Source organism: Hydra vulgaris, chromosome 11, assembly GCF_038396675.1.
Source record: "Hydra vulgaris chromosome 11, alternate assembly HydraT2T_AEP".
In the NCBI taxonomy this organism is placed as follows: Eukaryota; Metazoa; Cnidaria; class Hydrozoa; order Anthoathecata; family Hydridae; genus Hydra; species Hydra vulgaris.
In genome coordinates this window covers 31,036,574-31,055,965 of record NC_088930.1, presented here as the reverse complement: position 1 = coordinate 31,055,965, position 19,392 = coordinate 31,036,574, and the positions used below count along the sequence as shown (strand labels likewise).

The window sequence follows — 19,392 nt, the reverse complement described above, 5'->3', positions numbered from 1 at the left end:
ACTTCTAAAGCTGTTATAGCATATGCTATAACAGCTTTAGAAGTTTGTAGAACTTTTCCTCTAAAGCTAAGTATAACTACTAGAAAAAAACTGTCAACAACAGCACCTCTAACATTCGGTGTCATAAACAGCGCAAGTAATAATGGAAATCAAGATTACACCAACAATCATATGATCAATATAAACTTAGTTAATTTAAAATTTAGGCCTGCAAATAAATCAAATATCGCTGAACAGATTTAAGAATTAACACTTGCTTCAAAAAATAAAAATCTAAAGGTAATGATGGAAATGAAAACAAGATTACACTGCCAATCAATGTTCACTATAAGCTTGATACCAGTGCAATCCACAAATTGAGCTGAAACACCGGAAGTTTTGACTTCAAGAAAGCAATTAGAATTAGATTAAAAACTTTTGAAAGAAAAATGATAAAAAAAGAAAAAGAGTCAAGAGAACTTATATAATAATAAATCAATTATTTCAAAAAAAAAAAAAAAATGAAAAGCAAATACTGTTTAAGAAAACCTATATACAAAAAAGATAAGTAATATCTTAATTATAAAACACCTTTTAAAAAAACAATAAAAAATTAGATCAAATATTTTAAATTACATTAAGATAACACTTATAAAAAAGAAACGAGATCAGAAGAACTTGAATATATTACCTATTGAAAAAATAACTTTTTTCAGTTTATTTTTGAAAGTAGAAAAATTCCAACTTTGGGAAAAATCTAAATTTCTTAAAACTATTTGGTTCCACAAAAAAGCTTCGCGATAAGATTTGTATGTGAATAATATTGAAAAATAAAATTGTCATTTCTTAGATTTGTTTTTGGGCTTTATTGTATATAAATTTTGAAAAGATATAGAAGTTAAGTTTACCTTACATTTGAATATAAAGCAAAGAACTTTAAAACATTTAGTTGGTATATATTTAAAATACTCATTTCGAACAAAAGTGGTTTTGCATTAGTAAAACAACCTTTAAAATTTATTAGTCGTGCTAGATGCTTCCAAAGAGGATCTAATTGACTTTTTTTAGCACTAACCCATGCGATATTTGAATAATTTAGATGGCATTGGATAAGTGAGTAACAAAGTTGAATTAATGCGTGTCTATTTACAAAACTTCTCGCTTTCTATAATACTCTAATGTTTTTTGAAACTTTGTTGCACAAGGTTTCAATATGATTTTTCCATGTGAGGTTTTCATCAATAAGAACACCAAGAAAAAGTATAACTTTTGATTGTTTTATTTGAATAATATCTATATATATTTGAGACATATCATTTGACAAAAGATATTTTTTGGATTTTGGAGGAAATAGAGTCCATTTAGTTTTTTCTATGTTAATTGATAACTTATTTGACTTGAACCGTTTTGAAATTTTAATTAGCTCCATGTTCATGTCATTAAATAGTGCCATGATATTATTGCTAGACAGAAAAGAGTTTATGTCATCTGCAAACATTACTGTTTTTAAATTTGAGGCATTATAAAGATAATTAATATAAATAAGAAAAAGAAGTGGTGTAAGTATAAACCTTTGGGGAACCACGATTTGCACATACTGTTTACGATCGTTTAAATAGCTCTTGAGTAATTTCAGAAAATTACCACAGATTCCATATTTTTTTAGTTTTTTAATGAGAATCTCATGATCTATCGTTTCTTAGACTTTTGATAGATCAATGAATACTCCAAGAGTAAACTGTGATTTCTCAAATGAATCTGCAATATTTCTAGCACTGCGAGTTTACTGGAACTATTTTTTTTAAAACCCAAATTGGGTTGTATTTAGTATTTTATTTATAGAAAGACAATCATAAATTTTATTGTTAAGGATCCTTTCAAAAATCTTTGAAAAACCAGAAAGTATAGAAATTGGACGATAATTGTTATATTTGATAGTTCTCCGCTGCCCCTTTAAATATTGGTGTAACTTACATGAATCTTGGGAAAAATTGAATAAAATGGACGCAGATAAAAAAAAGCAAACTCAAAAAAATTAATTAAAAAAATCAAAAAAATTAATTTGAAAAGTTAAAGAATTAAAAAAGAAACCAACCATATAACCAAATGCCACAGAGCAGATCTGATAATGGTCAAATGTCACTGAGCTGGATAATACTGGTTAGAACCTAGTATAAGAACTGAAGACCTATCAAGACCTCCATCTAAAAAAATCCTACAAGAAATGTCAGGTCTCAGAGATTTTGTCAGAATCAGATATCAAGTTATTTTATTTTTTAATATTATTATGTATTTCACCATAAAAAAAAATTTACAAAACTAGTTATTATAAAATGTAAATACACGGCTGCCCTTGAATTAATGTGTTGTAAAGCATAATATTTTGGTAATTTTTAGACATTTATTAAGTAAAATGGTTTTTTGATTATAACGTAGTTTACTTTTTTATATCTTTAAGTAAACATTCAAGTCAGAAATGAAGCTAACTGATATGTTTCAAATCAAATTTTTTAATGTTTTTAGCGCTATTTTACTATTTTTTATACTTTTAATTTTTAAAACGAAACTGGAGGCTGGTTCTATATTTAAAGTATAATATATTCAAAATTCTTTCTTTATTTTATTTTTCAAAATTCCAATGATGATTTTAACCCTAATTGCAACTTCGACAAACAGCCTAAAGTACTACAGTCAATGTTACCCCTGTATTAGGGCTAAAGTTGCACTTTACCTAACATCAAAAATCACAAATAAGTTATAAAATATATTTTAGGTATGTATTCCGTAATCAAACAATTTAGAGATTTTTAATATTTAGAATTAAGATTTTTATTTGAAAACAGAATTTTTACAATCAATTCTTGCTAAATTTTTTATTTTTAATGCCCTACGTCCCTGTCCCAAGTTTCATTGCGGCAGCTTTTGGAGCAAACTTTAAAGTTGAGTATGTTTATGCTGTTATAAAACAAAAGTGCTTGGCGAAAAATTGCCGAAGCTTTGAAACAACAAATGAAATCAAAACTTGTGCCCCATAGCCCTAAAGGCGAAGATAATAAGTTAATGAGTTTTACTTATACTATTCTAAACTAAGTTTATATTCGTCAACAAATTTCAAATTGTATCCCACAATATTTCATTGTTTGAAAGTAATGCAAAAGTATGAATGGAAAACAACAGTATTAGAAATAAAAATGCGGTTATTAGCTTGTATAATTGTACATACTTTTAATTTATATTCCTTTTTAAAGATATGCATAATAATAGAAGCGCCAAATTGCTGCTATGCCCCGTTAACAATGCCCCGTTAAAGGGGCATAGCAGCAATTTTCAGGTTTATTTTAGTACCTAAAATAAACCTAAAAATAACGCTTTTTAGGTTAATTTTAGAATACGAAAAACGTTTTTAAACACGAAAAACGTTTCTAAAATTGACGCAAAAGCTGGTCAGTGGTATATCTTCATAACATTTAATTGTTTTTTTTTTTTCACGCTTTAGTCTTTGCTTTCAGTATTTCTGTTGGAAAAACTCAAATCTTTTTTTAAAAACTCAGTTTTGTTCGTTTACTTTTCAGCGCATGCCTTATTAATTTCTTTGTGCGCGAGCGACAGAGCCGAGTATACTTATGTTCTATATTTTATATTTATTTGGTATGTTGGCACAGTTTTTTTAATTATTAAACATTATTACTATTTTCAGTTGAATTTCCTCATAAGTTCTTTGAAGATAATTTTGCTTACAGCTTTTACTTACAACAACTCGTTGTTAAACCCATTTATTGTTTTGTCAGTAATTCACGGGATGCTCAGATAAAAATCTGTAAATCTAAAATTTTCTTTTAAAAAGAATTTAGTAATGTAGTTTCAAAAACATTGTGCTGTGTTTGATAAAAATTGATTTAATTTGATAAAATATCTGTATGTACTTTTTGTAGCAGAAGTAATTTTGGTTCGTTCTGGCCGTAAATAGTATCTTCTCTTTTACAAATAATTTGCTGTCACAGTGATTTGCTAAGTAAAATAAAATAAGGTAAATTCTATTATTTTTATGATTGAATTGTATTTTTTGTGTGCATTTTATCTGGAACGGCGAAACTATTTTTTTTCAAAAAAAAAATAGTTTTAATAGACTGATGGGAAGAGAATATTATTTATTTAAGCCTCTTAAAGCTAAAAAATTCAATTTATTCAAGCTAGAAAATTTAAATTATTTTAATTTGTAATAAATTTCATAGTATTAATAAATTTCATATAAAAGAAGATTTATTTAAAATAATAAAGAATTTTTTTTTCTCTAATAAGTAGGTTTAATATACCCTAATAGAAGTTATAATTCAATGTGTAGTAAATAATTTATTTTTACAAAAAAAAATAATAATAATTTTGTTAATAAAAATTTTGTTAATAGGTGTCAACTTATAATAAAATAATATATGGACCATCCTAGAGGACTTCCTCCACCTCATATGATGCGTCCTCGTGGACCATTTGATGGACCTTTTGGACGTCGACCAATGCCTCCGTTTGGTCCTAGGGGACCGCCACTTGATTGGAGATTAAGGGGCCTCCCTCCATTTGGACACCCTGGTATGCTTGGTGATTGGCGTAGAGGGCCTTTAAGAGATTGGGGGCCAAGAGGCCCACCTCCTGGGGAATTCGGTCATAGAGGACCTTTTAGACCTAGAGGTCCGATGGATGGCTTGTTTAGAGGACCATTACCTGGAGAATTTGGTCCCAGAGGTTTGCATATGCTTGGTGACTTTGGTCCTATGGGTGATTTTCGCGGTCCACGACCAGATATGTATTTGGGTCCAGGACCATTTGGTATTCGAGCATTAGGATCTGGTGAAAGTAGTCAATATAATGAAGAGATGCTATTAGGTGATGCACAATTTTCTGAAAAGTCAGAACCACAAAAAGAGAAGAAAAAAAATAAAAAAAAGAAAAAGGAATCTGTTGAAGATGCTAAATTTCCAACACAGAAAAAAGAACCAAAAGCTGAAGGGTATTAGTTTTTTTTGATTTTAAATATATACACAAGTAACATAGTTTTGAAAAAAAAAATCTTATATTTATATTAAATACTATGTATGTATATATGTATGTATGTATGTATGTATGTATGTATGTATGTATGTATGTATGTATGTATGTATGTGTGTATATATATATATATATATATATATATATATATATATATATATATATATATATATATATATATATATTTATATAACCTTAATTAAGTAACCTCCTCATCTGTAATAGCCTTCTGGACCTTGGAAATTAACAATATATATATATATAAATATATATATATATATATATATATATATATATATATATATATATATACATATATATATACATATATATTGAAAAATAATATTTATTTAAAAATAGTAAGTTTCCATACAAACACAGGATGGTAAATACTTATGTATTTTCAAAAAATGATATTTTGACTTTAATCATTCTAATATAAAATTTATTAAGACAATCGTTTAAAGTATTGTTTATAAAATTAAAAATTTTTTTTTTTTCAAAGATGAAAATTTAATATTCATTAATCCTTTATTTTTGTATGTATGTATGTATGTATGTATGTATGTATGTATGTATGTATGTATGTATGTATGTATGTATGTGTGTATATATATATATATATATATATATATATATATATATATATATATATATATATATTTATATAACCTTAATTAAGTAACCTCCTCATCTGTAATAGCCTTCTGGACCTTGGAAATTAACAATATATATATATATATAAATATATATATATATATATATATATATATATATATATATATATATATATATATATATATATATACATATATATATATACATATATATATATTGAAAAATAATATTTATTTAAAAATAGTAAGTTTCCATACAAACACAGGATGGTAAATACTTATGTATTTTCAAAAAATGATATTTTGACTTTAATCATTCTAATATAAAATTTATTAAGACAATCGTTTAAAGTATTGTTTATAAAATTAAAAATTTTTTTTTTTTCAAAGATGAAAATTTAATATTCATTAATCCTTTATTTTTTTAACAAAATTTTTAATCTTTTTTAGTTTATTGACTTTTTTAGTGTATTAACATAAGACTATTGTTGCCTAAAAAAAGTCATCGTTTGTAAAATCAAAATGAATTTATTTTTAAAAAAATATTGTTTGTTATAACAAATGCTTATATAATTTAATAACATGAATTTAAAAAATTATATATAACTTTCATTGATACTTGAAACAAAGATCATTATCAGTAATTTGTTACTTGATTTGAAAGTTTTTCGCTAATATAAAAACATTTGTAAAGATAAAAGTTTCAATGTTATTTTTTATACATAATTAAAAATCTTTTTTATTCGGCACATTATTGATACGTAAAAAGTTGTGGTCAAATCGTCAAAACAAAGTGTTATTTGCATTACTCATTTAGAGACGTGCTATTGCGCACCTTTCCAAACTACACATTCAATCTTTTCATTTATTTTTCTTGTAACTTTTCCTGCCATTTTTGAAGTTATAGCAATGAATAAGTTATTTTAAAATAGATTTAAAATTGTTAATTGCACGTTAATACTATCTATTTTTTTCTAGTAATCAATTTATCAAGGAATCAGATGAAATATATATTTGAAAATACATTTAAAGTAAAAACTTCCTTTAACATTTCATAAAGTTGCACTTGTTATACAATGTTATCAAACTTCCATTTTTAATTCAATGAAAAACTGTGTGCGCAAAAAAGAGTTATTTTAAACTGTTAACATTAGCTTTTAATTTGAACATTAGATGCGAGTTTCCATTTACACAATGTATTGATTTTATTTTAAATTTTTGTTTTAAAATAAATACAAGTTCTTTAATTTTTAATCATTACTTTTGTATTTACAAAGTTCAGTCATAAAGAACTATATACCCCATTCATTGTAATAAGAATTGTTGGCATCTTTTATTAAATTTTATTATTTTTTCTTATAAAAATTTTATGTTTTTCTTGGAATTATTGAACAATAATATATAAAGCTTGATTATTTAGAGAAAAAAATTTGTTTTTTTTTACACTTTAAAAACCTCTTTTATTTAAAAGTTTCAGAAGGACAAACTATTTCAAACTACAATTGTAATTGAACTTTAATTGAATGAGTTTAATTCATTTAACTTTTCGATTTACTTAAATGTAAATTTTTTGAGATTTTTTGTGGCTTTTTAAACAACTGAAACAATTGCAACCTTTTTTTTTTTATATAAAAAATAAAGTTTTTAAATATGTTGTATTTAAATTACTATAATGTTTGTAAAAGTCGATATAATAGATATGTGAGCAATATGGGTTGGCAATTTTTTAGCTATTTATTTAAAAGTTACAGGGAAATGTCTGAAGAAGCAATATAAGTTTGTAAAAAAATGCAACTTAAAGGCTATCATTAATCTAATTTGTGATCATCTCTTAAAACTTGTTGTCTTAAGACTTAGGTGGGCTGACTAATCTTTCAGTTTTTTATATGTGTGTGTGTGCATGTGTGTGTGTGTGTGTGTGTGTGTGTGTATGTGTGTGTGTGTGTGTGTGTGTGTGTGTGAGTGTGTCTTTAATGTGACTTGTGATATATCACTTGCTTCAACTTTTACAATCTTTGACTAATGTATCACATTGTTGAGATTTTTGAAGATTTAGCTTTTTTCTTACTATATTGTTAAAATATTATTTGTTTTATATTGGTTATATATATTTAAAATGTTATTTGTTATATATATATATATATATATATATATATATATATATATATATATATATATATATATATATATATATATATATATATATATATATATATATATATATATATATATATATAACAATGCGGTAGTGGTGTAGTGGTAAAGCGCTCGTTTCATAAGTGAGAGGTTCCGAGTTCGATCCCCACCATGTCCCTGGTAGTACCGCGCTCAACTTGTTTCTCCGCGCAGCGGCCTTGTTCGTCAAGGTTCGTGTTTCGGAGTTATAGAGTTGGGAGAGGGTTATAAACCACTATTAAGTAGCCTCCTCATCTGTAGTGGCCTTCTCGTCCTTGAGGAGGTGAATAACAAAAAATATATATATGTATATGTATATATATTTTTTTTGTTTGATACTTTTAGAGTAAAGGAAGAGTCCAAAGATAAGGTAATTATTTAATAAATTTAAGTTGTTTATAAAGATATTGTTGTTTATAATTTCAAAATTTAAAAATTCAAGATTTAAATAATGAGTTTAATATATAGTTATAGTTAAAATAGAGTTTCAACAAAACATGTTTGATAGTAGCTTTAAAATTTAAAAAGTATGTATATATATATACTGGGATGTAACCTTTAGTTTTCTCAAAGTCTGCATGGAAATTTTTTTTTTTTTCATGTCTCATTCAAGTTGTCTGCTATGATAATCAGTAGTCTGATATATTTAATTTTTTTGGGTGAAAGACTGAAGATAATGACTAATAAGAGAAATAAAACTAATCTGTTGAATCAAAAATAAATTATTAATAAAAAAATTGAGGATTAGGAAATAGTTTAATTAAATGTTAAAGCACAAAATGTTAAAAACTGTTGTTAAATAGTTTTTATTATACTTGGTTACAAAATGATATTAGAACTTTAAATACAACAACTTTTCCATTGTGTTTACATGAAGCAAAAAAGTTTAAAGCCATAACTTTTTTAGAAACTTTTTAGAAAAGAATAATTTTCTATTATTCTTGCTCAAACTTCATACAAATTTAAATTAGTTAAATGTTTAAAACATGTTTTTAAAATAATTTGTTTTACTAAGACAAGCCTTCCCAGGAAGCGCATAGCTTGTTCGTCCAGGTTTTAAGTAATTTTTTTTAGCTTTTCAATAATTCGCATATATAAAAACGTGGTCAAGTTGTCTAAAAAAATAACTTTAAGGCTGGACGAACAAAGTGTGCGACCGCATGCGCTTTCCGGAAGATGTTTCTTTTTACAGAAAAAAATTTTCACGTGCATCATTATTAATATTTTTTATGTTAATTTTGCTTGACAATGTTTAAATAATTTATTTTTCTAATGAAAAATAAAAGGTTCATCGTTAATAATGATTTAAGTGCCGATTCACATGATTCAAAATGTGACTAATACGTTTAAAAAAATGATACACATTTTTTTGAAAATTTAGGTAGCCCTATGAGAAAACGAATCATCCCATGCCACCAGGTGACCATGAGGTTCCATCCCTGCCACACCCTTAATGTATTCTGAATGCTAAAAAAACACTGGTTTTAGAAAATTTTCAAAAAATATATATATTAAGGGGTGCCCTTGGGCCCTTGAACACTGTTTTTTTTTTGTTAAAAAAAACCTTTGAAACTAAAAAATCATTAATTCATAAAATGGTTATATACTTACATAAAGTTTAATTGCTGCATTCATCAAAATATTGTCTAAAGCTTTGCTATTATAAAGCTATGTTTTTTAAATTAATTAATCCCTTTCGTAACAGAAAGCAAAAAATCAAAACAAGTTTTTTCATGACCTGATGTCAGCTTAGTAGAGCACTGTTATGCCGACCTGAAACACTTCACATTTTTGCAGGCTGTATATATATATCAGCCCTCAGAATTAGGGTTGGCATTCTGCAATGTTAACTTAACTTCCCATCTAAAAATGTTTGAGGTCAGCAAAAAATTGCCGACCTTGTTTCAATGTTTTATGGTAAACCCTTTGTGTTGAATTTTTTTTGTCGACCTGATACCAACAGTTTAAGGTCAGCAGTTTATTGCCGACATCATTTTTGCTAATTCTGAGGGTTGCATATATATATATATATATATATATATATATATATATATATATATATATATATATATATATATATATATATATATGTATATATATATAAATATACATACATATATATATATATACATATATATATATATATATATACATATATATATATACATATATATATACATATATATATACATATATATATACATATATATATATATATATATATATATATATATATATATATATATATGTATATATATATAAATATACATACATATATATATATATACATATATATATATATATATACATATATATATATATACATATATATATACATATATATATACATATATATATACATATATATATATATATATATATATATATATATATATATATATATATATATATATGTATGTGTATGTATATGTATATATGTGTATATGTATATATATGTGTATATGTATATATATATATGTGTGTATATATATAATTATATTTATACATAGATGCATGCATACATACATACAAAATTATATACATACAAATATAAAATTTAACTCGCAATCTCTTTGTTCTAATAACTAAAGAACTTTTTACTTTTTTTTTTTTAAGAATATTTTAACTTAATTAGTAAAATAAAACTAAACTAAAGCAAAAATAATAATTAAAGCATTAATAAATGCATATTTAATAACTTGAATAAAATCTTTTTTTATATCAGTTAAAAAAATTTGTTCTTTTAAATGTAAATTTAAAACAATTTTAAAATTGTTGAACTCATTTAAGTTTTTTGTCATAATTACTCTTGCTTGAAGCTGTTTAATGCAATTTTTAAACTTTTCAAAGAAGAGAAACAAATTAACTTTTTATACAAGAAATTTGGAAGAAACACGTAACAAAGTAACATTAGATAATCAACTGTTTTAAAGTGATCTAAATATATACTAAAATATAGTTTGAAAAATTTGGGCAAATGCAACAATCTTTTTAACAAATTTTCTAGCAAATGTTATTCTTGAATAAATATCAGAAAAATAACCACTGTTGGCTCTGATGTATTTATCATATACAAAGCATTTCATTAAAAACACATATATACAGTCCCTGGCCAAATTATTAGACGCACTCGAGTTTTTAAAGAAATTATCTTATTATACCAGTTTATATGCAGTACATTCACATTTAAACATGGATGTGATGGATTTTTATGTAGGAAATTTATTATACAATTCGTGTTTGTATGTATTTTCCATATATGGTATTACAGTGTGAGTCAATTAGTACATTAACGGATGCAAGTCGAAAGCTGCTCCAGTCGCGTTCGCGGTGACTTCAGTTGCGGATGTGTTTATCTGAAGTGTTTGTTTATTTAGCAGTTTTACAGTACATATTACGCATTCAACTGTTTATTTCGTGTGCAACGTTTATAAATAATAATAAGTTTGAACACTTTAGGCATGGGTAAAAAAGCCGATCTTATACCACGCAAAAAAGCTGAAAGAAAGGCCCTTGTGAATGCCAAAGTACTTTCAAATCGCGAAATATCACGAAGATTGGAGAAATATCTGAAGCTAGTATACGACGCATAAAATAGAAAATTGAGTCAGGGGAAGAATTGACTCCAAAGCGAAAGAAAAAATGCGGCAGAAAGCCTATTTTCACTCCAAATGCAGAAAGATCTTTAAAGAAAATTTGTCTTGAAAACAGATTTGCTACCACAAAACTGATAACATCGCAACTCCAAGGTGTTAATGTGAATGCTTCTGAACGCACTGTTCGAAGAAAATTAATAGATTTAGATTTTAAGGCCTGCCGCCCGCCAGAAAGTCCAAGTTAACACCTGCAATAAAAGCAAAGCGTCTGACATGGGCCAAACAGTTCCGTGATCTGGACTTCTGGAGATCGGTAAGTTTTTACAATTTCTTTACTTTTTCTTCACAAATAATGCATTTAACCTTTTTCTATGATGACAGAAGACCAGCACAAATGTTTAGTGTTTTTTGTTACTATTTTTGACAGGTCTGCTTCAGTGATAGAAGCACATTTGAAATTTTGCAGAACAAAGCTCAGTTTGTGCGTCGTTGTCACGGAGAAAAATTTCATCCTGACTGTGTTGTTCAAACTGTGAAGCACCCTAAAAAAGTGATAATTTGGTCAGTCATCAGCAGCAAAGGCACTGGGCAACTGTACGTGGTAAATGGTATGATGAAGCATAACCAGTACAAAAATGTCTTGCAAAATCGGTTGATTCCACAGCTCCAAGAATGATTTCCAAATAGGGAACCATTCACTTTTATGCAAGATGGAGCTCCCTGCCATACAGCTTGATCTGTCAAAGCTTTTTTGGCAGAGCAAAATATTCCTCTGTTGGATTGGCTGGGTAATAGCCCAGATCTGAACCCCATAGAAAACATTTGGGAGTTAATGAAAAGAGAAGTGGCTAAAGATGTCATTACAAACAAACCTCAACTCATAGAAAGAATAATTTACGTCTGGAATCATCATCCTTAAATGCAGGAGACAGTGCAGTCCTGCATTGACAGCATGCCGCACAGAATTAAAGCTCTTCTAGCGGCTAAAGGTGGCTCAACAAAATATTGACATTTAAGTATATTTATGTCCGTTTTCTTTAAAGAGTCAATAAATACATATTGTTCTTTCATAATAATGTTTTATTTGTAATATAATATAGATAATCAAATGGATAAGCAAAAAACATATATACACCTGGTAAATTCCTGTTTGGTATCACAAGATAATTTCCATTTTTCATAAAATTTTCTAGTGCGTCTAATGATTCGGCCAGGGACTGTATGTCGTATAACTAACATATTTAGTTACATAATTATCGTAATCATTATATTTTCTTCATGAGCTTTTTAACAAAAAATCTTGCAAAAATGCTGATCACCTAAGCAAGCACTATCAGCACAGGCGGCTCACGTTGTCTACCAAGTCTGTTTTAGACCGGCATCTCACTGCTCGTGTACTCATTTACTTCTGCCTCAATCTGTATACTCATGTATTTTAGCAATGCCCTAAAACATTTTGCAAACTCTTAGTTGTAAAATGCCAACTTTAAGTCAGATTGTTTTAAAAAAAGAAGAGATTTTCTTATCCAGGAATTTCTAAAGATCACTACATAATTTTTATTTTATCTGAAATCATAGTTTAAATATAATAACAAACAAAGGTTTTCTAGCACAAATTTATATTAGCACACTGATCTAATTATTTTTTAAATGAAAAAATTGCTTTAAAAAGCATAATCAATCAATTGATTTATCACTTAATCATGAACAAATTCCTATGAATAGTCCTGCTACAGAAAAAACTCATTCTGAATCAATCAAAGTTGTTTGTGAAAAAAATTAGGCTGTGTATAATGAAAGTTTATAAAAATATAAGACAGAAATAAAATTTCATGTTGCTTTATGTTTCCTGAGACAGTCTCGATGGATTAACATTAGGATTGTCCTGAACCCTTGAGATAGCATAAGAGGAGTTTTTGTGAGAGTGATATACCACATATTATGAACAATTCTCTTCCAAAAAATTTTTTTTTAATTTCTTATTCAATAAAGTTCTGCAATCATCATATAAAGAATATATTATTGAATGTAATGTTATAAAAGTCTTTAATTACTTATCCAACTAAGTTCTTTGCTTTGCACTGCTTTTCTATGAAAAAAGACTTTTCAGCGGCTTTTTTTTATCCTTTAGGAAAATGATGCTGAAGTTGATGAGGTAGTTTTTTTTTTTTTTTTTTACAAACTTGAGTAATATTAAAAGTAATCAAAAAAGTTAAATGCTAAATCTCATTTGTTCTGTTAATAGTTTCAAAATTTATTGAGAACATCATTTTTTAAAATCTTTTATTAGCATTGTTTGATTTCTGATTTTGCTCTTATATATAGGATAAACTTTTGGCAAGTGACGATGATGAGTAAGTAAACATGTTTTTATTATCTAAATTTGGTTACATTTTTGTTTATAGTTTTAAGTATTTTTGCCCATATATTTCTGTAAAATCCTGAAACCATTATACTTGTCTTTCAATGTTTCAAAGAAGTTGCAGAATCAGTTATAACTATATACATTCTGGTTTTAATCTATGTAATTGTTTTTACTCCTTGATAATGATGGATATAGAAAATTTTTTAATATAGGGGTGGATGAAAAGATTTTTAATATAGATGTATTATAAAAAGTCATAGATGTATAAGAAAATATTTTATAGTATCTAGTATTTAGTAAAAGCTATTAATATAGCTTTAAATAAGAAATTAAAATCAAATAAAAAAAAAAAATTTAACTATAAAAATATTAAAACAATTTTTGTTAAATATTAAACTTTGTCTGAAAAATTTTTCTCTTTTTTCCATGCTTTATATAAGGTTACTTTCTATATATATATGTTTGTGTGCCACAAAATTTGAAATCAATTTTTGAAAGCTTTTTTCTCAACCAATTTTGCTCAAATTTTGCACACTTAATCATTTTCGATGACAATACAAGGAAATGGAAAAATTTGACCAAAAAAAGGTAATTAAGTTAACAAAAATTTAATTTGTATTTCCCCATAAGAACACTGAATTAATAAAAAAAAAAATTTAAAAACGTAACAGTAATTTTTCCTTCTACAAAAGATAACAAAAAAAGAATTTCTAGGCCCGATAGAATTCTGCTTGCATAAAGCATGGATTTGAAAAAAGAATTTTTTTTTGATTTACTAGTTTGTTCTATATAGAATTATAAAATTTACAAAATAAATAAGTAACAATAAATTTATTAATAGCAATATAAAACATACAATTAATAATATGTCAATATCAAACATACAATTAATAATAATAATATAATAATAATATTAATAATACAATTAATAATACAATTAATAATCTCAAATCCGGCCTTGTATGGAATACTGTTGCCATATCTGGGGCGGATCTTCTAATGATGCCCTTTCTCTTTTAGACAAGGTGCAAAAACGCATTGTAAACATAGTTGGACCTGCTCTTGCAGCCAACCTCCAACCATTATCACATCGTCGTAATGTTGCTACTCTTTCTCTTTTCTACAAATACTATAATGGGCACTGCTCTAAAGAGCTAGCGTCTCTTATGCCATCTACTAAAATTCATTCTCGTGTTACTCGTCATTCAATTAAGTGTCATCCTTTTTCTGTGACTGTTCCTAAGTGCTCCAAAAACTCTTATTTGTCTAGTTTTTTTCCTCGAACATCAGTTCTTTGGAATTCGCTTCCTTCATCTTGCTTTTCTGATTCATATAATTTGCAATCCTTTAAGTCGTCCGTCAATCGTTATCTTGCTCTACAATCTTCATCTTTTCTTTTTCAGTAACTTCCAACTTTAATTAGTGGCTGCTTGCGGCCTTGTTGGAAGCGAAGATGTTAAAAAAAAAAAATGTTAGGTTTTTTAGGTTGTATTTGTTAGCTTTTTTAAATGATCACCACAATTAATAATTTAATATAATTTATTATTTTAGTTCCTCATCTTCGTCATCAAGTGAAGAATCAGATACAGAACCTAAAAAAAGTTAGTTTCATATTTTTAAATAATAATGTTCACCATTTATTTGCATATTATTTCCTACAATTTAAATGATAACTTAAATGTCAACTTAAAGCACAACACAGTTTTAAAACAATATCAACTATCATTTATTTTCATTTTTCTAATTTCAGTTAAAAAAAGAATTTGTTAGAATTAACCTATTGTTAATATAAATACATACATGCATACATACATACATACATACATACATACATACATACATACATACATACATACATACATACATACATACATACATACATAAATGTATTTATAAATTTAGTATAATTAGATATGCATTGAGGTGGTTTTATAATTTTAGAAATTTGTTTACTTTGATCCCTTAAATTTATTTGCTACTAGGCGATACACCACAGTTACCCACAATGCAGCATCAGCCTATGATGCATCAAATGTCACCTCAAAGGTTTTTTGTTTAATTTTTTCTTCGTTTCTAGGCAAAACTTTGAATTAGAACATTTAATTTTTTGTTTTGTTTTGTATAAAGGCACCAAATGCGACCTGCAACTTTTTTAAATCGTTCACAATATCATCATAGACCTAATATGCAAGATCGTTTTCAACATCATGCTTTGCTTGAACATCCTCCAACTAGATTTGGAGACCATCAACAAATTGTATCGTCAATGTCGCAACAACTCAATATTCAAAATCAACCTGTAAATATTTAATCTTTTTAAGTGTTTATGTGCTTATTGAGTATTATAAATGTTTTAAGTGTTTATGTGAGTATTATAAATTTTTGAGTGAGTATTATAAATTTTTTTAAGTGTTTATGTATTTATTGAGTATTATAAATGTTTTAGTATTTACATTTTAATTTACTTTTTTTTAAAGCCAACACAAGTTCAACCTCCTCAGATACTTCAGCCTGGTCAAGTTCTTATTAGACAAATGATACCTGGTGTTGCACAGCCTGTCTTCCGTACTGTTACTCTTCAACCTGGTCAGTTGTTACCAGGTCAAATATCAGGGCAGCACTTGAATATTCAAAGTCTTCCAGAGCAGCAGGCTCAAGCTCTTCAAGCTGCTATTCGACATGGTAATAATTGAAGTGAATAAATAAAATTAATAGTTTTACGTAATATATTATATAAGCAAAAGGGCATTTTATAAATATAACAAGTTAAAGTTATATAAACCATGCTCAAAGTTAATATTAACATATTCAAGTATAATTTTGATTTAAGTTTACAGATTAAAAAATGTTTTCTTTATTCTCTGGTATTCATTGACAACTTTAAAAAAGTTTTCCTCAATAAAAAATAATATAGGATCAATTATATCAATTTGAAGCAGCTATGATGCAGTGGTTTGAATTCTGACTCAGAACCAAGAGGTCTTTGTTTCAATGTCAGCTCTGGCCTCATATGTGATATTAGTAAGGAAAGTGCTGTGAACTTTCTAGTTAAATGCTATTCTATGGTGCTTTGATACAATTAATGTTGCCCTTCATAAAATTCAGTCATTGGTAATGTCGAGGCATCACTAGTGTAGATCTCTGATATAAGTATGTTTAATAATATTCATAAAGCAATTGTTTGGACTATTAGATAGTCTACTGAGTACTATCTGTGCTTTGATTCAAGTTCTTTAACCAATTTAAAAATAATCAAAGTATCAAAAATTATAAAACATAAAAAACCTTTGTGAGTCTACTTTGAGTTCAGCTGCCTTATCTTGTGATCTTAGTGTTGATGGTTATCTTCATTTAATTTGTAAAGACTCCAATAGTTGCATGCTTGGCCTGAGCATTTACATTCGTAAGAATTCACCCATTTGTTGGAAACTAGGTTTGAATCCACAGACTATTTTTTTATGCGCTTTCGTTTAGCACTACACTCTATCGCTTTTCTCTTTGTTCTATATCGCTCTCCATCTCAAAACTGCACTCTTTTCTATGTTGTTTCTGATCAAATTGACCAAGCCCTTTCTCTTTACCCTTCAACCAATATTGTTGTTGTTGGTGACTCAATGCTCATCACACTGAATGGTTTGGCTCTAGTGTCAGTGACTTTGCAGGCGTTAAGGCCCAAAATCATTTATCTTTCTCTACTTGACTTATGTCTTGTTTCTAATCCTAGCCAGTGCTCAGTTTCTCCAAGTTTACCTTTTAAGTGCTTCTGTCCACAGTTTGATCTCTCTAAAACTCATAAAACTCATTCTTCTCCTTCATCTTAATCCCCCTATCATCATACCTCTTACAACTACCTTAAAGCTGACTGGGACTCTTTCCGTGGTTTTTTTTGTGATGGCCCTTCGGTACAAATCTTTTGTCTTCCTGCTAACAAATGTGCTTCTTTTGTAACTTCTTGAATTCAGGCTGGCATGAAATCTTTTATTCCCTCTCAACGATTCCAAGTCAAGCCTCATTCATTTCCATGGTTTTCCCCTCATTGTGCTGCCTAATTTCCAATCGTAACCATTACTTCCATATCTATCGCCAAAACAAAATCCAGAAAACAGATGTTTGTTTACTATTGATAGAAACTATTACAAAAAAGTTTTGTCTAATGCCAAAGCCCACTATTCTCAGGTCAGGAAATCTCATATTTCATCTAAAAAATTAGGCTCTCGAGACTTCTAAAGAATCTTTGATGTCAATAATAAGGGGAAATCTGTTATTCCACCTCTCTTGCATGGTTCAGGTTTTGTTACCTCACCTTAAGACAAAGCTGAATTGTTTGCTAAGAACTTTTCATCAATCTCATCTCTTGATTCCACTAATCTCATGCTACCTGATATAGCTGGCAAACAGGTTGTTTGACATTTGTATCACTTCAGCTTCTGTATCTAAAGTAATTTCGTGTTTAGACTCTCGACAGCTTGTAGTGTGGACAACATATCTGTTATAGTCTTGCAGAAGTTTTCTCCAGAGTTGTTGTCTATCCTTTCAAAACTATTTAATAAGTGCTTATCAGAGTCTTGTTTTCCAGCCTGCTGGAAAGTAACATCTGTTGTCCCTATTTTTAAAAATTCTGGAGAAGGATCTGACTTGTCTAACTACTATCCCATTAGTCTTCCTCCTATCGTAAGCAAGTTTTATGAGTCTTTAATTAACAAACGCTTAATCTCTCATCTTGAATCTAATGACTCACTTAATGATCATCAATATGAATTTCAAACTTCTTGTTCTACTGCTGATTTGTTAATGCTCTCAGCATTTGAAAAGCCTTTAATAAAGTTTGGCATGCTGCTATTCTCCATAAGCTCTCTTCTTACGGTGTATCAGATCACATATTTAAGATTATTGAATCTTTCCTTACCAATCGTAGTATAAAAGTTGTCCTTAATTTAGAGCACTCTTCTTCATTTCCTGTAACTTCAGAGGTTCCTCAAGGTTTTGTCCTTGGCTCTATACTTTTTTTTTCGGTCTTCATGAAGTTCTAACATCCAAGGTTACTTTGTTCGCTGATGATACTACCATTTATTCTTATCTCAAAAAGAAGCCAACAATCTCTGGTTGCTTGGAAGGGGCATTTGAGCTTGAAAAGAATCTCACTTCTTCTGCATAAAACTCTTTCATCCAACCTTTTATCATTGTCACATTGTTGTAATGTTGGTTCTCTTTCTCTTTTCTATAAATACTGCAATGAGCGCTGCTCTTAAGAGCTAGCGTCTTTTGTGTCATCTACTAAAATTCATTCTTGTGTTATTTATCATCTAATTAAATCTCATCTTTTTACTGTGGTAGTTCCTAAGTGCTCCAAAAATTCTTATTCATCTTGTTTTTTTCCTTGAACATCAGTTCTTTAGAATTCACTCCCTTTTATCTTGTTTTCCTTATTTATATAATTAGCAATCTTTTAAGTTGTTTGTTAATCTTGCTTTATAAGATTCATCTTTTCTATTCCAGTAATTTTCAACTCTAATAGTGGTTGCTTGCAACCACTATTAAATTTACTTTTTTAAAAAAATGTTAAATACTTTAGTTAACATTTGATCTATTTAACAGATTACTCACTGTTAGTAACATACAT

General features: G+C 27.6%; 1 protein-coding gene across 11 annotated transcripts in view; it reads left to right on the top strand.

Annotated features, from left to right (window-relative positions):
• Positions 1-3,498: 3,498 nt before the first annotated feature.
• The window catches only part of LOC100207239 (NK-tumor recognition protein), a 38,908-nt gene continuing 23,014 nt past the window's right edge, over positions 3,499-19,392 (top strand). For 5 of the 11 annotated variants that reach the window (XR_010641897.1, XR_010641896.1, XR_010641895.1 and 2 more), the window contains exons 1-10: positions 3,499-3,627; positions 3,912-4,006; positions 4,385-4,981; positions 8,157-8,181; positions 13,539-13,562; positions 13,733-13,761; positions 15,324-15,373; positions 15,755-15,818; positions 15,900-16,071; positions 16,250-16,454. Coding sequence is in view for 7 of the 11 variants with exons in the window: in XM_065810750.1 (XP_065666822.1) it covers positions 4,410-4,981; positions 8,157-8,181; positions 13,539-13,562; positions 13,733-13,761; positions 15,324-15,373; positions 15,755-15,818; positions 15,900-16,071; positions 16,250-16,454 (1,141 nt within the window). In the remaining 4 variants the exon portion in view is untranslated. Of the gene's footprint in view, positions 3,797-3,911; positions 4,007-4,384; positions 4,982-8,156; positions 8,182-13,538; positions 13,563-13,732; positions 13,762-15,323; positions 15,374-15,754; positions 15,819-15,899; positions 16,072-16,249; positions 16,455-19,392 lie in introns of all 11 variants that reach the window. The other 6 variants (XR_010641898.1, XM_065810753.1, XM_065810752.1 and 3 more) reach the window with 3 other exon arrangements.